The 24,736-nt window shown below is 37.0% G+C and overlaps 2 protein-coding genes across 5 annotated transcripts in view; one reads left to right on the top strand and one right to left on the bottom strand.

The window, feature by feature from the left end:
- The window catches only part of LOC126972153 (retinoblastoma-like protein 2), a 30,096-nt gene extending 25,911 nt beyond the window's left edge, over positions 1-4,185 (top strand). For 2 of the 3 annotated variants that reach the window (XM_050818743.1, XM_050818742.1), the window contains exons 18-19: positions 445-539; positions 2,242-4,185. In XM_050818743.1, coding sequence (XP_050674700.1) covers positions 445-539; positions 2,242-2,335 — 189 coding nt within the window. In that variant the 3' untranslated portion in view covers positions 2,336-4,185. Of the gene's footprint in view, positions 1-444; positions 602-2,241 lie in introns of all 3 variants that reach the window. The other variant, XM_050818744.1, reaches the window with a different exon arrangement.
- A 1,574-nt stretch (positions 4,186-5,759) lies between these two features.
- On the bottom strand, positions 5,760-24,594 carry LOC126972189 (SAGA-associated factor 29). 2 transcript variants are annotated; one of them, XM_050818818.1, is made up of 7 exons: positions 24,460-24,594; positions 21,589-21,702; positions 20,100-20,246; positions 11,292-11,417; positions 10,197-10,421; positions 8,887-9,144; positions 5,760-7,236 (listed from the first exon to the last, which is right to left on the bottom strand). In XM_050818818.1, the coding sequence occupies exons 2-7, from the start codon at positions 21,625-21,627 to the stop codon at positions 7,147-7,149; spliced, it is 885 nt and encodes a 294-aa protein (XP_050674775.1). In that variant the 5' UTR covers positions 21,628-21,702; positions 24,460-24,594; the 3' UTR covers positions 5,760-7,146. The 2 variants fall into 2 exon arrangements, with proteins under 2 accessions (XP_050674775.1, XP_050674776.1); XM_050818819.1 differs by lacking the exon at positions 24,460-24,594 and adding an exon at positions 23,979-24,315.
- Between the last annotated feature and the right edge of the window lie 142 nt (positions 24,595-24,736).

Raw genomic sequence — 24,736 nt, 5'->3', positions numbered from 1 at the left:
CGACAATATTTGTCTTTAAACAATTCGACACGTGTTTCGCGCCAGATTTTGGCGAGACAACACGTCCTGGGGATGCCTCGTGTAGAGGCGAAACACGTGTCGAATTGTTTGAAGACAAATATTGGCGGAATTAACACTAACGAAAACTCAAATCACTTGTATAATATGTTATGTTTATAAAGTGATAACCCTCACTAATCGTTCAAGGGACGAATCGTTATAAAATCTTGAAGCCATAACCTGTGAGTTGAATATATATAATACAAGATTTTATAACGATTCTCACTCGATTCGTAACTCGAACGGTTAGCTCAGTTGGTTTGAGCACCGGTACGGAACGCCGGAGGTCGGGGGTTCGACTCCCGCATCGTTCATAAAATTTTGTTTTCAAATTTTATTTGTGTATATAGTTCTGTGCAATATTGATCGGTTTGTCTGTATAAGGACCTGCAAGCTATCAACACGCTGATGTCGAGCGAGGTGGGCGGCGTCAAGCGAGGAGTCGTGAGCGACGCCGGCGACCTCGTCAAGAGAGCCAGGTGCGCACCCGGCGTGGCCCGCAAGCTGCAGGGACTGGTCAGCGACCGACAGGCGCTCTGAGGTACGGGGGCAGGGCAGAGAGCGGGACGTTCAGGAGTCTACTCGCAATATCGACAACGATGCTATAATACTCCGAATATATCGCAACTAACCTACTCTAACAAATGTTCGAATTCGTTATCGTTTATCGTTACCATAGACTAATATTTTGATTTTTTTACCATGTTAGTGTGAATGAAATATGTCAAAAATCAAAACATAGCTTAGGCGCTAAGGACCATGCCACAATCTGCACCACCAATTTGGTATCATTTACAAAAAATATGTAATGAATATAATATGACCATTTAAAAGTGAATAAATAATACAAAACTTGCGGATAATAAAATGTAAAAAAAAGTAACTCAACCCTTCTCGTCCACTTCCTATTTCTCAGGCGGCCATTTGCATTATTTCTACGCATAAACGATCAACAAAATGCCTTAAATGACTTATTAATAAAAAAATCCTGTTGAATAGTAAATCACATATAATTTTTTCAATAATATTTATTAAGTATGTATATTGTAGGGCAAATATATCTATACAACTTGAAACGATAATATCATCGACAGCATAGAAGGTATCGTTGAGATTATCATAAAAGTGACGTTTGATTATTTGTGAAATTCGAATATTCGTTTCTGACAATTTCAACTAAGAGTAGGGTTAGGACCGATAATATCGAATAATGTTTCGTTCGTTCAATCATCGTTTCGAGATTGATTACGATGTAACTAAGAGTAAGATTCGACACGACTAATGCCACGATTTATCGAATATCGATTTTAGGAGTAGGCCCCCAGCTGATGGTAACCGGTACGCCCTGCCCATTACGATGCAGTGCCACTCAAGATTCTTGAAAAACACAACAATTCTAAGTGACACTACAATTTAAATGTGATGTGTTTGGCTTGGAACGTTTTTCAGGAACTACATCCAATTGCGCTCGTCTCCTTGACACATAAGATGTTATGTCTCGTTTGCCCAGTAATTTCAATAGCTACGGCGCCCTTCAGACCGAAACACGGTAATGTTTACACATTACTGCTTCACGGCAAATATAGGCGACGTTGTGGTACACATAAACTAGCCGGCACCCTGTGCAGAGAAGCCTCCTACTGGTATATGTAACGTTTGGGAGAAGAGTACAGCGGAGGCCACCGTGGCTGACCTTAACACCGTATAGATTGAAAGAGCAGCCAAAATTATATAATATCTATGTTTACATTAGTTTTTTTTATCAAAAAGGAGACCAAACGAGCGTGCGGGTTACCTGGTTTTAAGTGATCACCGCCACCTACGTTCACTTGCAATACCAGAGTAATACCTTAAAGGCTTTAAGGAACGTGTACGCGCTTTTTTTAAGGTTCCCATGTCGTATCGTCCCGGAAGGTCCGCACGAGGAAGTTAATTAAACAGCTGCGTTGTTTGTATGTAGAAAAAAGTTCCTCGAAAACCGCATCAACACCAATCCTAAAATTAAGTAATTAAGTCGCGCATTTTAACACAAATTGCATTGATTAAAATGCCAATCGCCTTATTCAGCAGGCGCGAATTTTTGTCATTTATTTAATAGAAACATTTCTAATACTTCTTGTATATTATAATACTAAATTGTTTTTTTTTGCAACTATGGCTTATGTCCTATTTTATTTTCAGAACCATCAACCAACCATTCCGTAATAATCCAGTAGTCCAGATTGAAAAGAAATTATCATGCTCTCTAGGACGTCTTTTATTGCACTTATTGTAATTATTTTGAAAAAAACATAATATCAATTTTTGTTTTACCCTTTTATATTATATAGAGAAAATAAGACATTACTGTGCTATTTTGAGCACTGCCACAAAATATTTAAGTTTGCTATTTGTAGTATGTTGGCTGTGCCTATAAAAAGAGACATAAATGCGAAAATGTTTTGAAATCAAATAAAACTGTTTATTTTATATGACAAAAATCTATGTAGCCTATGTTAAGCATAAAATCAAATCCCAACACGCTATTTATGGCATTTTAGGTATAATCGCTTACCTTTGATAAATCTTTGTTCTTATGTTTTAGTTAAATAAAATGAGTTTACTACAAAGTTGTATATCATAGAATCATAAATTTAATTTTATATCTAGTTCTCTAACAAAATATCAATTGATTTTCAACTTTTGGTTTAATACGTTTAACAGTTTATCTGTCGAAAATATTAAAACCGTAAATGATAGTCCACTGAAATTAGTTTAGTAGCGAATTAATTTCGGATTATACAGGGAGAGATAAGGAAAAAATTATTGGGGCGGCGCTAGTAGCAAGTGGGTAGATTTTAAAGAAAGCGCTAATTTTATACGTTATATGGTAATTAATAAATTATTTTAAAACTTTTCATACATTTTATGTGATCTTTGATATTTAATATTAAATAATCAGTTAAATATTCTAGTCACTAAAATCGTAAATTTTTTTCAACTCAATCCATCAACAACGGCAAAATATTACATGCCGTTCTGGGGCATTTTATGTGTGCGTGACAAGGTAAGTATTACACTCGCGATTTGTATGTCACTTTGTATAAGTGTGTGTACATTGCTCAAAAAATAGGTTAAACGTCAACCTCAATTTTTTTTCGACGTTTTCAAGGCTGTCACAGTTCAGATTCTAGACGTATAAACGATTTAAAATTGTAAGCAATTATTAGCTGGACACTTGCTACTGTTCCGTTTTATGTATTTTTTCTCCTTACCACTACTCGCCATAGAGTGCTAAGGATCATAGAGCAGGTGGTGGACCATAGATAGTGGATAAGTTGTGGCAGTGTTTGAGACAAGATCTATACTGGGCCACAGATGAAGTAAATTGATCTCATTATTTATCGTGTGCGTGTATCGAGTATGCCATAATATATCAACTTGCTCACGTATATAGTTATAGGTGAACATGTTTCGCGATGGCTGTGCAGAGGTCGCTTATGTTTTAAACATTATTTCGTATAACCTCATTATTGTAGATAATCACAAATCATATTATTTTACTGTAAGATGAGACTTCAACAATTCGTTTAGACGATTCCGACTTCTTTATATAATTCAATACAGTCCTTGCGTCAGTAAATCGGTTTTTATGTGACGTAATCATTTTAATTTAGAAACACTATTGATATCTTGATAGAACTTTAAATGTATTGAATTAACCTGAGAAATATATCTCGTTAAGAATTATTGAAGTCTCGTTAGCTTTGTATTGACGACTATAACCTTTGTTATTTAAGTAAAGCGGTGGCGGAGTAGATACAATTGTCGGTCAATGACCCGATACTACTTGTCCTCTGCTGTATCAAACTCCGTGAGTGTAGCATATAGTATATCTTATTTGTTAGGTACACGCTACCTATTATGTTCCTTTTATAACTGATGAATCAATCAGACGAATGTATTTTATTTGCTTCCATTAAACAAAACACTATTTTGTTATTTAGCTAGTTTGTAAGTGACGAACAGAAAAGAATCAATTATTGTTTTACTTTTCAAATCAAAATTAAGTAAATGTGTATATTTGGGACATGAATGTATTTATCATGTATTGTAGATATTATTTCGATTAAATCTTTTAATCCCTATGGTTATATTATTTAATAACACTCATATTTTAACTGTTATTTGCCTCGAATTTATGTGTATTTTAAAACGACGCTCACGGTAAGGAAACATCGTAGTAGCATATAGTACCGCGGACTCTCGCTTCATGGCCAACAGCGCCAAAATGGCGAATATCAAATAGGCAAAAGCACTTTGACAGCCGCCAGTCCAGTGGTATATAGTAGAGGTCAGTGGGCTGTGCCGTAGTCGTCGCTCACCGTGTGATCTCTTAAAACTAAAGTTGTGTTCCCGTATTTTTTATTTTATTTTAATAGTGGCAGATCCGAGTCCATCAGGTTCCAAAAAAAAACGAGTTTTTATTCATCGCCAAGCACAAGCACGAAATGGCAAAATATGTTGTAGAAATGTGTGTTGAAGTAAGGCAGACAGTAAACGCTCTCGAGCCCCCTCGGTGGGGACGCGAGATCTGCACGATATATAGCATATCGTGTCGTGTTTCTGTACCAAGGAAGAAGCGTAACTAACAAAGAAATTCTAAAGGTGATTTCGATCTACTTATATGCACTGTTAGGAAATAGGTTCAGATTTTAATACACCATTTATATGATTTGAAAGAGGCTAATATTACGTCAGCTTATATTATCCTAGTGCAGGACGTAGCTATCGTCGGGGTTCGCAACCATGATGGTCGCACTCACTACAGAAGTATCTCGTACCTTACACCGTTTGACTTGAAATTAAAAGTTTAATTAAAGAAGTCTACCGAGAATACATTTTTAAAAATTTGGAATAAATTAATATAATCTAAACCCTTAGGGTCTGGCAACATTGTATCGAATGTGATTGGACGATCTCACAGATCGGTGTCTGAAACCTGATTGGTGGAAAGCTCAACCATGCGGCTTTGAGGTTGAAGGAAAATTTATTATTTCCCCTAATTACCGAAACAAAATCTTTCAAAATGGTAAACAAACATTTTGAAATGGAAACGCTATAGAAGTTTCAATTATCTTCCTGTTTCTTACAATTCGTTCTTAGTGTTGACCAATCTGAGCATAGCATTTAGCGGGAATTTTAAATTTGTTATATTCGAATACAAATAAAGCACTTTGTTACCAGGCTTGTGAAGGTGAAGTAGGAATGACTGCTATCTGAAAAAAATAATTCACTAAATAGAATTATATTGTTAAACGTTATTTTTAATGTATTATCGTACAAGGGAGTATATTTTGTTAGCAGATATGGCGCTTAGGCTAGCCAACATTACAGCGAGAGGCAAAATAACTGAACGGACTGTATTTATCAAAATAAACTTTGTTGGACCTAACTCACCTACAAATCAAAAACTGAAGGCGGAGCCGCAGTTCAAACTATAGGTAGGAACATAAACCCTTATGGAATATATATAATATCCAAGTGTTGCTAGGCAGAAATCCAGAATGTAAAGATCAGTTATCCGGGGCTTTACTAAATTGTTATTGAAGGTTAAGAATACTTTAGAATATTGATGTAGTCAGCTGTTACAGCGTGGTTAACGGTTGCTATTTCTTCGTTGATAATAATAATGAGTTGAGAAGGAATAAAACCAAAAATACACGAATAATTTTTTTTATTTCATAACTACATTCCTGTTCCTCAACTAACATAATAATTGTTTGACTTTACACTTTATCTATTGAATTAAGTACTATTTATACACAATAATATGTGAGAGAATATTTACAATCAAAATTCTCTTAAAAGTTATTGGACATAATTACACATGTGGCAGCTCAAAAATATTCCTTATTTAATAAATGCTTAACGCTACATAGAAGTCAACAATAATCAACGAGCATATAATATGCACCTACCTTAAAATATGATGTGCGTACATCATAGATTTAAGACTTCATTAGCAAAATAGGTTATTCAATGTCTATAGCGGTCCGTTCAAACGAAACATCGGCACGTTCATTCGTAGCGCTTTTAAAACTCGATTAACCGAGCATGTTCAGTTTCAAGCGTTGGGCGGTAGCGGCCGGGAACAATATGTATTTCATTGTTTGGGCGAACGCCGTGCTTTTTGAATTTAGAGGTACTTTTCTCTTACTTCTTACGGAAAAAAATATGAGAAAACCAATCACCCAGACGCTAGCTGGTCAACTAAAGCAACTAAGCCTCTTGTTTCTCATATGTCTGCTGTAAAACAACCAATAAGCGACAATTATATAAATTTCAATAGGTGTAAGTTGTAAAATAAAAAATAATAATTTCTTTCTATTTGTTAAAAGGTAAAAGTTAATGTTAATTAAATAAACGTCATTTAACTAAATTATACCTTATAATATAAATTATAATTGATGAAAGACGTTCTACACTTATATAACGCAGTTTAATAGCGGAACGGCAAAAGTGTGCATAAGGACAATGTATGCACACTTTTCTCCTTAGTTATGTGTCAACTGTCACTGTCCGAATAAAACCTGAACTGAATAAATGTTTTACATTGCTGATTATTGACCAAGCATATTTTAAACAACTAGAGTAAATGCGGTAATGTAAAGATATAGTCGAAGCTGATTATTAATGGTATACTTATGGCATGTTCCGTACTTCGGCTTTGGCTATAATAATATTTTCATTGGTTTTATTTAATACCTTTATTGCAATATTGTTCTTACTACAAACATACAATATAGCACGAGGTATAATTTTTTATGGATTTTTGTTTTGGTAGGCCAAAGAAGTATAACTTCGTACGTGCTTACATAAGAACACACACTTTCTTTAAATCTAGTAATCTACTTTTTACAGTATCATACAATTTCTATAATACAATACAGTAGATAACTAGACTATAATAATATAACATCTAGTGATCTGTCTTCAATGATAGAGCGCTACAGATATATTTATATAAGTTCAGTCCGTATCCGAAGAGTGTGTCCTAGATTGCGACGAGGTCGGCGAGAGCGCGGGGGACACAGGGCGGCGGGGTCAGGTGCGACCTTTGCCCTCTTTGATGGCGATGACGTAACGCTGAGCCACGCGCTCCGGCGGAGAGTAGCCGTCCGCGTAGGACGAGTCCTGTGGACAATAATTATCTTTATCTGCATATACAAAAACTATAGGTACATAAACTTATTATACCATTCGGGCACCTAGCCGGAATGGGTCTCAGTGAATCAAACCTCTGCAGATTCTGCTGCTGAAGACCCCAAACACATCCTACTGGAATGCGAAGCCATTGCCAGAATCAGGCTGGGGTGTCTTAAAATAACTTCACTCAAAGGACGTGTCCTGCCGTCTGTCTACATCTCATTTTTAGATATAAGAAGTCGAGAGTAGGCGCGCTAGCTCAAGCAGGGGATACACACACAATACAAACACAATAGATCCTAGGATTTAAGTTCATCTAAATCCCCAAATCATATTAATAATACCCTAATCATTTAATAAAACTCGATCTGGTGAGTTTGCATAATTGAAGAAAACTAATAAATAAAAAAGAAATAGAGTGATTAAAAAGAGAGTAGTAGCACAATTTAAGAATTATTTTCTGTTTTCTGTTCGATTGTTAGCTCACATATCTGAAACTATTTATTACAAGCTTGACACATTGAAGGCATAATATACGCCTTATCTTATGAAATGATTTAAATGTTTATAATCAAAGCAGTTTTTATGGACGTCCTAAACCGATAGTAGATGGCGTTGCGGCAATCAACTTTCAAATAAAAAAAATCGTTGCTTGTTGGTGTATAGCAAGATAAATATTTACATTAAACTTTTTTTCCAGGCTAAAGGACTTTGTTCATAATACCGCAATAGTATTATTGTTGGGGACTAGCACTTTAAATTTGTAGATATATTGTGCCCCCAACATGTGCTCTGACGCACGCCCTAACGATGACTGTACTCGTTGTGATGAGGTAGGTTGGCAACAGTTAGATTTTTTTTCCTTTGCATAACCGGAGTTCTAATTTGTATCTTAATCACACCCTTCAGGAGACCTTTAGGAGGCGTAGTATCCTCAGTGGGTACAAGTGGGATAGGTTCTATGCTCGGATATTGGGGTTTTGAGGATCCCACCGTCATTGTGGCGATGTCCTCACATTCCAGAAGGATATGTTTAGGATCTTCATAGGCCTTTTAGCAAAATCTAAACATAGACCGGATTCACTAAGGTAATTTTTCCGAGTGACCTTTGAGTTTGCAGAGCCCAGAGAGGAAGCCTGTGAGGGTTCGTAACTGACTCTTTGATCTCTATATATATATAAAATTCTCGTGTCCCGGTGTTTGTTACCAAAGGGCTGAACCGATTTGTTCGAAATTTTGTGTGCAAATTGGGCAGATCTGATAATCGGCCAACATCTATTTTTAATACCCCTAAATGATAATAACCCACCCCTAAATATATTTTTTGTTGTCAATTTTTTTATTTTATTATGATTCAGTATTGAAAAATACATACAACTTCAAATTTTCGCCCTTCTATGATCTACAACTATTTTTGTATCGCGATTTTTATATTATTCTGTTCCATAGACAGATCCGCAATAGGGTTGCAAGATGACAATCGAATACAATAATTTTATGTACGATATATCTGAGAATCGGTTGTCATCTATTTTTATACCCCAAAAACTTTGATTATTGAATTTTCTTTATTACTATATATGGCATTACAATGTTTGCTGAGTCAGCTAGTATATGATAAAAATATAATAATTATACCTCAAACAGCACTTCGTATGGGTCGGCGGCTGATGAAGGCAGTCTGTTGACGACGGCTCGGTAGAAGCACGTGGTCTGTGGGTAGAGGGCCATCACCACGGCACCTTTGGGGAAGAGTGCCTGCTCGTCGGTGCGAGGGTCGGCTCGCATCAGGGGCAGTGGCACCACGCGCCGCTTGCTCAACACGTGGCGGTTCTTCTGCTCCTCGTCGATATCGTCGACCTCGTACTTGCCTTGCGCCGGGAGCCAGCTCACCACCTAATTCAAATTATGATTGATCAATAACTTAAAATTGAAACATAGAACTGACTACCTACGCATTTTATTAATTAAAAAAAAATCGACGCTTTATAAGTTCGGCAACGCTCATCTAGTGTTATGAGAGAGAGTATGAGCTGCGGTGATTACATTTTAATGACAATAAGGGGCGAGACGAACAGGCCGTTCAGCTGATGGTAATTGATACGCCCTGCCCATTACAATGTAGTGCCGCTCAGGATTATTGAAAAACCCAATAATTATGAGCGGCACTACAACTGCACTCGTCACCTTAACACACAAGATGTTAATATATATTAATTAATATGTTAATATTAACACACCATCAAGTGACCCGTAATTTCGCTTAGCCTCCTCTTCCATAAACAAAAATTGTTGAAATGCATTCTCTTGCAGTCTACTACTACAGGAATAACATAATGGTAGATCTAAGTGCTTTACTTGAAGGTAACTATGTCGTATCGTACTCAGAATAGAGCGCGAGTAAATTAATCCCAAGGTTTGGTAGAACGTGGCAGTATGTCATAATTTGTAACATTTACCTCGAGAAATTTGAGATTTCTTTTTGAAGCGTCATGACACCGAACCGTTCTTGAAGAGATTGATTGAAGTGACGAAAGTTGGATCACGTACGACTAGAACGTCCGAAAAAGTCGGTCAGGATCAAAAGATCTCGTGCTATGGAGGAACAGGAAAGAAGCTTACATCCCTAACATTAGATCATCAAAGCCCGAAATTTCCATTATATTTTATTAAATGCTTGATAACTCAAAGAACATTTATTGAAGTAGGCGTTACATTGCTGAAATTCAAAACTATCCAAATGTTTTGAGTTTTGTGCCAGACCACGAGACTCGTGCCAGAGTTTGGCGAGTCAACATCTCCTGAGGATACCTCGCGAAGTGTAGAAACATGTGTCGAATTGTTTAAAAGACAAACATTGGCGGAATTCACACTAAAGGAAACTCAATTGGATCTCAAAGAAATGTTAATTAACTGAATAAAAAATGGAGAATATTTTAATTGGGTACCTCAGCCAGGATCCAGTTCTCCTCCTTTTCTGAGACGCGGACGAGTGCGGCCACTGCGTCTCCGGGACGAGCGATATGCCCGGGGTCTGCGGGCACTGCCCCACACAGCTGGGGGGCTCTCTCCCCCACCCGGCCCACGTGGAGGGGTAACGTTTGGGCAGCACTCAGGAGCATCTTCATGAGAGCTCCACAGCCTATTGTTTCTTTGTTACCGGCGTGACGAGCCTACAACGTTAATTTCATCTAACACCGCATTTTCTTAATTTTTTTTTATTAAAACAGGACGTTCAGGTGATGGCAATTGATACGCCCTGCCCATTACAATGCAGTGCCGCTCAGGATTATTGAAAAACCTAAAAATTCTGAGAGGCACTTCAACTGCGCTTGTCACCTTGAGATAAAAGATGTCAAGTCTCACTTTCCCAGTAATATCACTAGTACGGCGCCCTTCAGACCGAAACAGAGTAATACTTACACACTATTGTTTCAGGGCAGAAATACGCGCCGATTTGGTATTCATAATCTAGCATCCGGTGCAGAGGAGCCTGCCACTGGTAATTTACGTATCGCTCCTACATTTGAAGAGCCTTTTCTTCCGACTTGTTTCACAAACATGATTATTTAAGTCCAGCTGGGAGTGATAGCCTAATGCTAGGCAGATTATACTGCTTATCTAGCTATCATTTAAGGCTAGGGAGCGAGCCAATCCGGGCCTTGAGGAATCGAGCGGAGCTAGGTTACCTCTCTCGCACAAGAGCGCGATAGTTTTAATTCAGAATTAGAAACATGCTTAATGTATTACAAACGTAATACACATTTCTTTATAAAACTAACAAAACTTAAAGCATAGAAATGTAAATATAATAGATTAAAATTTAATAATAGATTAATTAAAGCTGGCAACGCTCCTGTGATTCCTCTGGAGCAGCAAGAGGATTTCGCTAGCGGTGATCATTTAACACTAAGTGACAGATGGTGGGGATGATACAGGTGGTGGTGAAGTTGTAATTCGGCGGCAGCAATCAGGTCAAAATAGCTCTTCGTAACACGGCCAGAGAATGTAAATAGTTGAGATTATTAAAAATATTGTAATACCTGAATTCTCCTTTCATTTTTGATGGCACGTATCTCATATATTCGGGACAATGCTGTGCGAAGGACTCTCTCTTCTTGTTCAGCAGCACTCAGACCGGCCTTGTAAAGTGATTTCAACTGCATTTGCTACAAGTATGACATTTTTTTTTTAACAAATTATATATTGCTATGCTCTGAGTTTCCCTGCGAGATCGTATCAGAAATGAGGAGATACGTAGGAAAACCATAGTGACTGACATAGCCCGGATGATTGCGAAAATCAAGTGGCAATGGGCAGGACTTATAACTCGACGTACAGGTGGCTGTTGGGGCAGTAAAGTCCTCGAATGGCGACCACGTCTTAGAAGACGTAGTGTTGGTAGGGCCCCCACAAGATGGACCAATGATTTGGTCAAGATCACCGGGATAGGTTGGATGAGGGCAGCTCAAGACCTATCGTCATGGAGATCTTTGGCTTCCCGCAGGCCTCCCGCCTTTGTCTGAATGTATTTTTATTTTATTTTATTCGGGAAACAAACAGTACAACTTAATACCCTTAAAAAATAAAACTTAAAATATAAATCACTGACCAATAAAAGTTTCCACAATTAAATAGTACATAGAAAAATGCGAGCAAATTAATTACAATTTAAAAGTACCTATTTGTAATGAAAATAATAAATATTAATTAAATATATTGAATTGAAAATAACAAAATATTTATAGAAAATTATATATGATTTTAGTAATAATATTAATAATAATAGCATACATTTTTAAGTTAATAAAGAGATGCAATATTTATTATATATAATAATAATGAGAATTAATTAAAACTAAGACATTTTCTTAATTTGTTCAATCAACTTCTGTATCGACCCTGAAAAGTAATCAATTGAACAGAATTCTTTGTTGTATACTAAACAAGAACGATGAATGAAGGCATTTTGTGCATAGTTAGTGCGTGTAGTATGTAAATTAAATAAAGATTTAATTCGCGAAGATTGTCTTGGACATCGGAAATTAAGGCAATTAAGAAGAAGTGGAGAGTCAATCATATTATGAAGTAATTTTAGCAGAAATGTTTGATCCTTTACCTTACGACGTTTTTCCAGAGAGATTAAGTTAGGAACATATTGATCGATAGCGGAACACCTAAATTTTAAATGCTTTAAGAATTTCGTTTGAATTTTCTCTATTTCTTGAATATGGACATTGTAATGAGGATTCCAAATTACCGAGCCGAATTCAAGTAAAGAACGAACAAATGCATTAAATAGAAGAATCAAGGTGGTAATATGTTCAAAATCTTTACTGACTCTAAGAACAAACCCAAGCATGCGATAGGCTTTTGCAGTCACACATCTATAGTGGTGAATAAAGGTTAACGAGGAGTCAAGGTGAGCGCCCAAATCTCTCACCCATGAAACCCGTTCAATAAGATTTTTATTTAAAGTGTACTTGAATTTAATAGCATTTTTTTTGCGAGATATGACGTTACATTTTTTAATATTGAGTTGTAAGAGATGATCATTGCAATATTTACACAATTCATTCAAATCATCCTGTAATAAGCTACAATCCGAAGGTTTACTTATTGTTTTATATATCTTCATATCATCAGCATAGAGAAGAATTGAAGAATGTTTAAATACTGCAATAATGTCATTTATGTATAGGTTAAATAAAAGGGGTCCAAGATGAGATCCTTGAGGAACACCAGAAGTTACAGGCACGAACGTAGAGCAGTAACCTTTAACTGTAACAGCCTGGCTTTGATCCCTGAGGTATGAAGTAAGCCAACGGAGCAGGTCGCCATGTATACTGAGTTCTTCAATTTTACGAATTAAGATAAGGTCACAGATCCTGCAAACTCACTTCCCTGGATGCCGCATCACCAACAACCAGACGTGGGAGGAAGTGGCGTCGCAGAGCAACACACCGGATCAAATGGATTGGACCACAGCTCACAGGGTGGTAGACAAAGACAAGGTAATGTGGGCAATTAACAGCTTTCTTCCATTTAAATCAGGAGGCCTGGACGGGATCTTCCCAGGACTGCTACAATGGAGCGGTATGGGGCCGCTAGTAGCGCATTTAACTGCAATCTATAGGGCATGCCTGGCCTACAAATACATACCGCTCCAGTGGAGGGAGGTAAAAGTGGTATTTATCCCTAAGCCCGGCAAAAGTGATTACACAAATCCCAAATCGTACAGGCCAATCAGTCTCACATCATTTTTGTTGAAGACTCTAGAGAGACTCTGCGATAGGGATATTAGGGAAAATGCCCTCATACAAAAACCGCTACATGACAACCAACACGCCTATACTCAGGGCAGATCAACCGAATCCGCACTCTATTGCGTAACATCTCTCGCAATGAAAGGATTATCACGTAAACAATCAACCTTAGGTGCTTTTATTGATATCGAAGGCGCCTTCGACAAAACCCCTTTCACTAGCATAGGCCGAGCGCTAGCCGCTCATGATGTAGATCCTACAATTGCCGGGTGGATAGACAGCATGTTGAGGCATAGGGCGATACGATTTACTGTGAACACCAGTACTAGATGTGTGGTGGCAACGGGCTGCCCACAAGGAGGGGTACTCTCGCCGCTACTCTGGAACCTTGTGGTAGATGAGCTCATCACAAGGCTAAACAAAAAGAAACTGTACACAGTGGGCTATGCTGACGACCTCGCCATTCTAATAACAGGACCAGTCGAGAACGTCTTATGTAGCCTCATGAGATCTGCTTTTAAGATTTTGGAAGAATGGTGCGCGCAACACAAACTCACAGCTAATCCGTCAAAGACGTAACTAATACTATTCACTAACAAACGCAGCCTTGGTAATCTAGCATTACCAAAGCTGTTCAACACCGAACTAAGCCTTACTAAAGAAGTTAAATACCTGGGGGTTATACTGGATAGTAAGTTACTTTGGAACAAACACCTTGAAAACAAACTGGAAAAAGCATGCATCATCTTTTGGCAGTGCAGAAGACTCATAGGCAGAACCTGGGGTCTTGCTCCAAAGATAAGCAGATGGCTCTATACAGCAGTCATCAGACCAATTATCTCCTACGGAGCAATAGCGTGGTGGCCCAGGACAGAGCTTGTGACAGTGCAAACCAAGCTGCAGCGTTTCCAGCGGCTGGCCTGCACAGCCATAACAGGATGCATGCGCACCACGCCTTCCTCGGCCCTTGAAACTATTCTAGGGCTAACACCACTCGACATACACTTTCAACAAGAAGCGACAATGGCGACTCTACGTCTAAAGCTGTTGGGTGTATGGAAGAATGAAGACGGCCTAACAGATAAGCTCTGGAATAGGGTAACAAAGGATTATCCACTCTGTGAGGCACCATGTGATAAGATAACTAAAACAAATACCTTCCATAAAAACTATCACATACAGCTATATGAGAAAGATGCTGACCAGTCAGGTGTAAACGAACTAAGAATTTACACAGACGGCTCGAAAATGGCTACTGGAACTGGTGCCGGCATATTCTCACAGGAACTAAACATACACATTTCCATACCCTTGGGCACACACAGCTCCATCTTCCAATGTGAGTGCGTAGCCATCAAGGAAGCCGCCAGCGCTATATTAAGAAGAAAGGTACATGGCCACAACATCAGATTTCTTTCTGACAGTATGGCGGTACTAACAGCGCTGAAGGGTACCACACACAACTCAGCACTAATACACGAATGTCACCAAACCCTGGAGCAAGTTGCCTCTTATAACCAGGTAACTCTGCAATGGATCAAGGGACATAGTGGTTCGTTGGGTAATGATGCAGCGGATGTGCTTGCAAGGCGGGCATCGGCAAATACAGTGTCTGGTCCATTGCCACTTCTGCCACTGCCCTTCAGCCAAATGCGCTCATGGATACGCTCTCTCACCAACGACCTACACAACACCCGATGGATGAATGTCTCAAGCTGTAGACAGTCGAAGGTGGCGATACCTGCACTATCGCCCAAACTGACACGTAGACTTATGAGCCTCAACAGACATGACATCCGTATAATGGTGGGCACCCTAACGGGTCACACATCACTAAACAAACACCTTTTCACAATCGGCGTAACGGACAGCCCTAAGTGCAGAGGTTGTCTGACCGAAGACGAAACGGTCGCTCACGTAATCCTGGAATGCGCGGGGGTGGCCAACCAACGGGCGAAAACCTTAACCAATACAAGGTCGCTCCAAGAAGTCTGTGAACACCCCAGGAATGTTCTGAACTTCTGGAAGGAGCTGGGCTGGTTGGAGTAACCGGCCATTACTGCACGCAAAATGGACCCATGCTAGTGGTTTAATTGCGGAAACAGGAGCCCTATACCATACCATACCATACCAAGGTGACAGATTTTATCAAAAGCTTTTGAATAGTCGGTATACACAACATCCACCTGGAAGCCTTGATCCATTGCAGTAGTTACCTGATGAACAAACTCACACAAGTTGGACTCCATAGATTTATTGCTAACGAAACCATGCTGTTGAGGAATAATAATGGGTCGTAGAATAGGAAAAACACAATCAAATATAATTTTTTCAAAAAGTTTAGCAATAGTACATAATTTGGATATGGGTCTGTAATTTTTCACATTGTGCTTATCACCTGATTTAAAAACTGGTACCACATAGCTTTGTTTCCACAGTTGAGGCATAACGCCACTACAAATAGATTCGTGGAATAATAAATAAAGAGGAAGAGATAGAGAGGTACGACACGTCTTCAAACAAACAGGAGGCAAGCCATCTGGCCCACTTCCCTTATTAATATCCAGTTTACTGAGGTATCTCTTTACTATAATAGGAGAAAGTGAAACTGATCCAATGCTAACAGAGCTATACTTACTCGAAGCACTTACACAATTATTATTGTTGGTTAAGACAGGTGACTCATAAATGGATTCAAAATATTTATTAAAAAGGGAACAAATATCATTTCCGTCACTTGCCGTTAATCCGCTTAAATTCATAATATCAGGGATATAACTGGAAGAGTTTTTCGCTCGGACAAATGACCAAAAGAATTTGCTACAATTTTTTATTTTGTTTTCGGAATTTGAAATATACAAGTCATAATATTTAGTTTGTAACCTTTTCTCGCGATCACGCAACAGACTAAACGTATCATAATCAGAAATACTGTTATAAATTTTCCATTTCCTATGGTACTTTAATTTTTCTGTAATAACTTTTATTAAGCATCTAGGGTACCAGCAGGGAAACTTATGGGTACTTCTTAAAATTTTCACTGGAATAAAATCATTTACAACTTTATGCATTATTTCATAAAAAACATTAACTGCATCCAAGATATCACGGCCATCCAATAATTCAAACCAATTAATTTCGGACAGTGCATTATTGATTTCCTCGTAGTTAGCACGGTGAAAAAGTCGAATCAATCTAGCATTTGGCTTAATTAATCGTAAATTCTGAATAGAAAATAATATTCCCAGAGCTGGGTGATTTGCATCCTCTTTAACAGGCGGTTGAGTGCAACGACTAACGGAACAGTGGCAGTCACTAAAAACAAGATCTAAAAATCTGCCATTGACATTATGAACTGAATTAAATTGCCTCAGATCAGCAAAATTCATAAAGTTGGCCACGGCATACACCAGACTATTATCGTCGCAAAGGTTACACAGGATCATGACATTGTCATTCCTATCCCACTGCGCAGTCGGAACATTAAAGTCACCCAACACCATGAAACTATCGTTAGGATAATTTAGCTTCTCATCCGAAACCAATTCAAAGAAATCAATAAGCCTCTCACAATGATGTTTAATATTAGGGAAATAGCAGCAATATATATGAAGTGACCTGGTTATTGCAGTAGACATCAACGATACTGTTACTTTCACTATTTCAGCTGAAAAGTTGCTCAATTGAATGGATGTCGACGAACGAACTGTTATGTTAGACTTTAAGGCGATAAGTACACCGCCGCCCATTTTGTCACCACGTACATTATAATTTCTATCACATCTATGGACAGTGTATCTTGAATCAAAGAGTTCGGAATCAAAAATACCATCATACAACCACGTTTCGGTAAGACAGATAATATCATACTCCCCATGCAACATTGCCCTGAAGAACTTATTAGTTTTGGTACGCAAGCCTCGTACGTTTTGGTACAAAATGTTTAAATTATATCCCATGATTTAAAAAGTTTAAAGCAATTACACGTACAAAAAATTCTGTATAATAATAATTATAACTCCACTATTCAATATTTGCCTGGTGTTAAAAGAAAAATTATAATATATTACATAATAAATATAAAAAATAACTATAATAACATACATTAAATAGATTCCGCGACTAAAAACCCATTTAAAAGATAACTTATAAACACAAATGCCTTCACAAACGTTAAAAATTAAAATTGAGCAAAATGCATTATAAAGATATAAACAACTATAGCAGGAAAACAAAAAGACTCCATAACATGATGTGCCATAGGTAGATATATAAGTAATCCTTATACAATTTTGTTTAAATCATTCACATTACATATATTTAGTACAGCGCTATTTTCGGAACGTCTTAACATTATACTGCAATTTTTTATCCAAACATATTTATAATTCTTCTCCTTTGCTATTTTTTTTACAGATAGCAGCAAGGTTTTATTTGAACTTGTTAGATGCTCGTTAAAGTAAACATAATTATAATTGTTTGAAAAACCTAAATCATTACCCTTAATCTTTAGTTTTCTTGCTTGTGCAAGGAATTCATCTTTTTTCCATTGACTTAAAAATTTCACAATGATAGGTTTACACTTTTTAGCATCCTTATTTTTGTTTTTGGTGGCAACTCTGGTGATAAAATCAATGTCGGTGCTGGGATCAATTTTAATGGAGGTTTTGCTGGCAACATTTTGTAAAATAGAATACAGATTTTCATTTTTATGTTCAGGAATTCCATAGATTTCAATATTCGATCGACGAGCCCATTGCTCACGATTATTGTTTTCTGTAAGGATTGATTGCATTGTAGATTTTACTTCCTCAAACTCAGATAACTGTTCACTATGCTGATTTAATTCTTTTTCACATTTTTCAATACGTAAAATTAAACTATCAAATTTTGAATTAAAGAAGTCCAATGATTCCTTTATACAACTGAAATCCTGTCGAATCGATATTAATTCATCTTTGAGTGGAACAAGTGCTGATTTAAATTCATCCTTCAAGCTTGAAAATTCCGATGTGACAACCGTCCTAATCAACTCCAGTAAATTGTTATCATTTTCGGCTTCTTCACATGACGTGAAGTTTAGAAGAAGATTGTTTGTTTGCCTGGGTAACATTAAAGAGCACTCCGGGCACAACCAATGCTTCTTCAACTCATTTTATAATTCCTTTTTATTATCAGTTGCAAAGAGGCACTGAACATGATAATTTTGTCTACATTTAGTGCAAGTGATAATCTCACCACTGCTTCCTGTTGTCAACTTGCAACACGCAAACTTCATATTTTATTTATAATAAGAATATACTAAAATAAATAAAATAATAAAATGTTATTCACGGCCGAGATTTGAACCAAGGACTTTCAACTGTTTAAGTTTGGACAGTCTTGAATACCGCAACGCCAAACTGTCTTGAGTGCAAATGTTGAAATAAGGCATCCGATATTGCACTACTGGCCACAACATTAACTGAGGTCATTGAACTTATTAGCTGAAGGACACACAATGTCACCTCACAACAATATCAATCACAAGATTTCATGTTTGAATGCTTCAAAAGAAGCACTAAACTAACTGATTTTATGTTTAATAGCACTAGTAGTTCAGCTTAGATATTAATTAACATAAAGAACACACTTCTTATCAAGTTTTTACTGTTTATATACTTCTTTTTGAATAAAATATTACGATGAAACGGAATTACACTTGCTCAGCACGACATCGCACTGTTGACTGAATTGTATGTGTAAGTTGAGTGAATGTAGAATTGATGACAAATATTATTAAATTTAATTTAACTTTTATTTGTATTATACCTAGGATATTCGTTACAATAGAACTGAGTTACTATAGAATCTATCAATAATTGATGAGGTCTAAATTATTATCATTTATTTGACACTCATGATTGTACTTTTGTGACACATGGGTACCATCATGTGAATCAAAGATAAGCTTGTTTGGCCTCAAAATACACATGATCTCAAATGTCAGAATCATATTGGTATGTAGAGCTTTGATAAGATAATAGTTACTACAGCATTTCATAGTTTGAATAGGTAGGTGCAAGCATTTATATGATGAGTATGGATGTTTGTTTCCGAGTCATGTATGTTTAAGTAAGTATATTGTATTAAATATATCATTGTCTTGTAACCCATAACACAGGCTATATATGCTTAACTTGGGGCAAGATAATTTGTGTAAAAAGTGTGTCAATATTATTATTATTATTATAACAGCTGGTCAAGTGTTTGTGTTGGGTTTAACCCAAATATGTTCTGTTGGATTCAAGTCCGGGCTGCAAGTTTGCTACTACAACTTCTGAATGACATGATTCATTCAAGATACTGCAATATGTTGATATGTATAATCATGAATTAAAATTTTCAATGGGATTATTGAGTTCAAAGGGCACATATCCTGGATATACTAAGTTGGAGTGACCACCTTTTTGATTATGACTAAATCTGTCTTACAATCAGAATTAACGCCACAAATGTAGTTGTAGCTACCACCATAATTCGAAGCAATTGAATTTTAGAGGTTCTAAAAATGTGACCAAACATTTGTAAAATAAATTAACAAACCTGATGTGAGGAGCCAGAAGAATCATCGGTGGATGGTGAGCATTCAGCCGCTTTCTCAGCTCTAAGAATGGACTCAATACACTGTTCATTTCTACCTCTTTCTCCTTCTATGTCATAAATGAGTCTATGTAGGGACCTTAGCCTTTCCTGTAAGTAAGTGAACAATTGAACAAAGATGAAATAATATATCAGGATATTAGTGAGTTTGATGCATATTCTCTTGGTTCATGTATTTAAAAATTAAAGCTTGCTTTGTGTGGAAACTGGTTGAAAGGATCATAGTATTGAATTTTCTATTATAGACCAAGCTTCATCAAGTAATATTATTGATATAAGCAATACAATAATGCATTCATAACACTACTCTATCTCACAGGAACTAAACATACACATTTCCATACCCTTGGGCACACACAGCTCATTCTTCCAATGTGAGTGCGTAGCCATGAAGGAAGTCGCCAGCGCTATATTAAGAAGAAAGGTACATGGCCACAGCATAAGATTTCTTTCTGACAGTATGGCGGTACTTACAGCGCTGAAGGGTACCACACACAATTCAGCACTAATACACGAATGTCACCAAACCCTGGAGCAAGTTGCCTCTTATAACCAGGTAACTCTGCAATGGATCAAGGGACATAGCGGTTCGTTGGGTAATGATGCAGCGGATGAGCTTGCAAGGCGGGCATCGGCAAATATAGTGACTGGTCCTTTGCCACTTCTGCCACTGCCCTTCAGCCAAATGCGCTCATAGATACGCTCTCTCACCAACGACCTACACAACACCCGATGGATGAATGTCTCAAGCTGTAGACAGTCGAAGGTGGCGATACCTGCACTATCGCCCAAACTGACACGTAGACTTATAAGCCTCAACAGACATGACATCCGTATAATGGTGAGCACCGTAACGGGTCACACATCACTAAACAAACACCTTTTCACAATCGGCGTAACGGACAGTCCTAAGTGCAGAGGCTGTCTGACCGAAGACGAAACGGTCGCTCACGTAATCCTGGAATGTGCGGGGGTGACCAACCAACGGGCAAAAACCTTAACCAATACAAGGTCGCTCCAAGAAGTCTGTGAACACCCCAGGAATGTTCTGAACTTCTGGAAGGAGCTGGGCTGGTTGGAGTAACTGGCCATTACTGCACACAAAATGGACCCATGCTAGTGGTCTAATTGCGAAAACAGGAGCCCCTATACCATACCATACCATCACTACTCTATTATAGAATAACTTGACCTAACAGCAAATAGAAAAAGATCTTTACTCTTAATTAAAAAACCTCCTTGTTGTCAATGAAATGGTGACTAGTATGGTCGGGTCAAAAAGAGTATGTGTGGCACTGCAAGTGAAAGAGAAGCAGGACCTTTAATTTGATGTAAATGGCCTAACAATATAGTAAGTACTGATACTAGACAGGTTGGAAGGAGGGGAAATTGATATTATATGTTTGATATAGCAGTGGTCATCAAGATTTACCTGTACTTGTTGGGCTGCAACATCAGCTGTCAGTGGCATTACTGATTTTTATGATTCTATTGATAATTGCCAACTAAGATAAACAGTGTGGACCCAACTTGCACACACAAATATCTGAAAGATAACATATAAAGTTTAGTATAAAATCAGTGTAATTAATTTATATCATACAAGAAACAACAACAATTACAAATAAATAATATTCACTTATAAACAATATGATATGTGTAACAACAGTACCACAACGGCGCCTATTTCTGCCGTGAAGCAGTAATGTGTAAACATTACTGTTTCGGTCTGAAGGGTGCCGTAGCTAGTGAAATTACTGGGAAAATGAGACTTAACATCTTATGTCTCAGGGTGATGAGCGCAATTGTTGTGCCACTCAGAATTTTTGGATTTTTTAAGAATCCTGAGTGGCACTACATTGTCATGGGCAGGGCGTATTAAATTCCATCAGCTGAACGTCATGCTCGTCTCATCACTTTTTTTATAAAAAAAAACAATAAATAAATTATCAAGTACAACATTAATATCTAACAAAAAGCAAACAAAGGGTTTACTTTATACATTTAAAGGTTAATCAACAGTGTTGAAAAATTAATTGATATATGATTTGAGATGTGTTAACAGATGTATTGAAAATATCTGAATTAACTTACATTTCACAAACTCCTTAGTTTTTTTTTATGGAATAGGAGGACAAATGAGCAAACGGGTCACCTGGTGTTAAGTGATCACTGCTGCCCTCATTCTCTTGCAAAACCAGAGGAATCACAAGAGTGTTGCCGGCCTTTAAGGAAGGTGTAGGTGCTTTTTTTGAAGGTACCCATGTCATATCGTCCCAGAAACACCACACAAGGAAGCTCATTCCACAGCTTTGTAGTCGTTTATTATAGATAGAGTTAGCTCGCAACAGATAACTAATATTTCTATAGTTAGTAGATGAATTACATAATATAAGATATTACTATGGTGTGGCACAATAGACAAGTGTCACTTGTAGACACTGTAATTTCCATTGAAAAACTGGACCAACAATTTTAGTTAGTGCATTTTCAAAAAGAATTTCAGACTTCATTAGTTATTTATCAAGGGGTCGAAATAGGTTTACAATGTTACTCATAGCACTTGGAATCTAATCTGTTAAGAGTCAGGTAGCATAAAAGGCACAACAACTTTTTTGGGATATTTTCAATTTGAGACATATAGCTGATTTCAGATTGAGTTATTTAAAAGTGACTATGAACAAAAGTCTCATGCCAGATTTTGGCGAGACAACACATCCTGAGGATGCCTCGTGTAGAGGCGAAACACATTTTTTTTATGGAATATTAGGACAAACGAGTGTACAGGTCACCTGGTGTTAAGTGATCACCGCCGCCCACATTCTCTTGCAACACAAGAGGAATCACAAGAGTGTTGCCGGCTTTTAAATGTGTCGAATTGTTTTAAAAATAAATATTGGCGGAATTAACTAAAGAAAACTTAAATCATTTGTATATTTATGGATTTCCGCAAAATAACACCTAATTCAATAAATTTTATGAACAAAAGTGAAGTATATTATTTATAGGATTTAGACTTGGTAGAAATCACATGACCATCTTGTAATAAAGCTAAGGCTTTTCAAACTTTGATTTAATGGATTTAAATATGTTGATTAAATAACAGCTTTGGATCATGTAACACACCAAGATCTCATAATGTATTGATCCTCTACACATACTCACATTTCAACTGGTATTTAATTAACATTATGAGGTGCTGTTTTCACATGAATGGTATTTACAACAATCCATTTTTAATAGTTTTGGTGTAAGTTATGTTAATCACAAAAGTTTTGTAATTACTGTTAGTCTTCTTGTATTGGTAATGCATCCTAAGACTTTCATGTATATTTTGATAGTGTTGGAGGCTCCTTTGTGCAACTAGATTATGGGTAGGTACTACAAGAGCCCCTATTTCTGCTGCGAAGCAGCAATGTCTAAGCATTACTGTGTTTTGGTGTAAAGGGTGCCATAGCCAGTGAAATTACTGGGAAAATGAGACTTAACATCTTATGTCTCAAGGTGACGAGCAGAATTGTAGTTCCACTCAGAATTTTTGGGTTTTTTAACTAATGTACTGTATTTCAATATCATTTAGAAATACAGTAAACAATGACACCTAAGGAACAACACTCAATATGGGAACCTATTCATATTAGAATAGATTGTTGATTTATCTTTATTTTTTTTATATTATTATATTATCTTTATAATTATTGACAACAGCTTGTGCATGATTTTCAATTTAGAGGGAAAACTGTCTTAACAAATCACATCTGATACCAATGGTATAGAGCTTATTGAAAAGAAAGTAATGATTTATTCAATCAAATGACTTACTGAAATCTATGCAAACAACATCAGCTTAGATTTCTTCAAGCAACATCTAAGACATCCAAACAGAATAACATAAGCATCCTGTGATCAAAACTGGCTGGAACTGTAAGCTTGCTTTAGTGCAGGTTACTTAAACCTAATCATATTTTTTTCTCAAAACATAGTATGATGCAAAGCTTGGAAATTTGATGGTATATCAGGCTTAGGCCCCTTTTTAAAACACTGGTGTAATAATATAGGCCAGTTTTCATAAATCTAGTATTGCACCCGTTTGGAGAGGTTGGTTAAATAAACTGAATGAATGAATGAGAACACTTCATTAAAAAAAATCCGCGAAATTAATGTCCATCAGTTTTTGACGGGTAGGTACCATGGGGTAATTTCTTTACTTCTATAGCATCACATAAACATTATGTTATATAGTAGATGAGTAAATAAAAATAAATTGTGTTAGTTTCTAATTCTATTAGTATAACATACATACCCAAACGAATGTTTTAAACCAATCAATCGCAGTACTAAACATAACACAGGAATTTTAGAGGTTCCCTCGCAAATAATATTTTAACGAGTTCTTATGAGTTTCGTAGGTAATGGTATGTTCAATGTTGTTGTTATTCCATATGAACGTAGTGTATATATTCTCTTTGACTCCATAAATCCATAATCCATTCCACAGACTACTTACTGTAAATATAGTCTGTGTTCCCTTCCGCCTCCGCGACAGGCGACAGACAATTGTCGTGTATCATAGATAAGTA

The sequence above is a fragment of the Leptidea sinapis genome, chromosome 25 (genome assembly GCF_905404315.1).
Source record: "Leptidea sinapis chromosome 25, ilLepSina1.1, whole genome shotgun sequence".
Classification (NCBI taxonomy): Eukaryota; Metazoa; Arthropoda; class Insecta; order Lepidoptera; family Pieridae; genus Leptidea; species Leptidea sinapis.
The sequence above is the reverse complement of the archived record's forward strand: the minus strand, read 5'-3'. Positions and strand labels throughout refer to the sequence as shown.

Bases quoted from the DNA above. Each gene is read 5' to 3' on its own strand.
- LOC126972189 (XM_050818818.1), bottom strand. From the start codon at position 21,627: ATGCCACTGACAGCTGATGTTGCAGCCCAACAAGTACAG. The intron at 20,247-21,588 runs GTAAATCTTGAT...ACTTACTTACAG, and splicing joins TTGCAGCCCAACAAGTACAG to GAAAGGCTAAGGTCCCTACA. The intron at 7,237-8,886 runs GTATAATTATTA...TATTGTCCACAG, and splicing joins CATACGAAGTGCTGTTTGAG to GACTCGTCCTACGCGGACGG.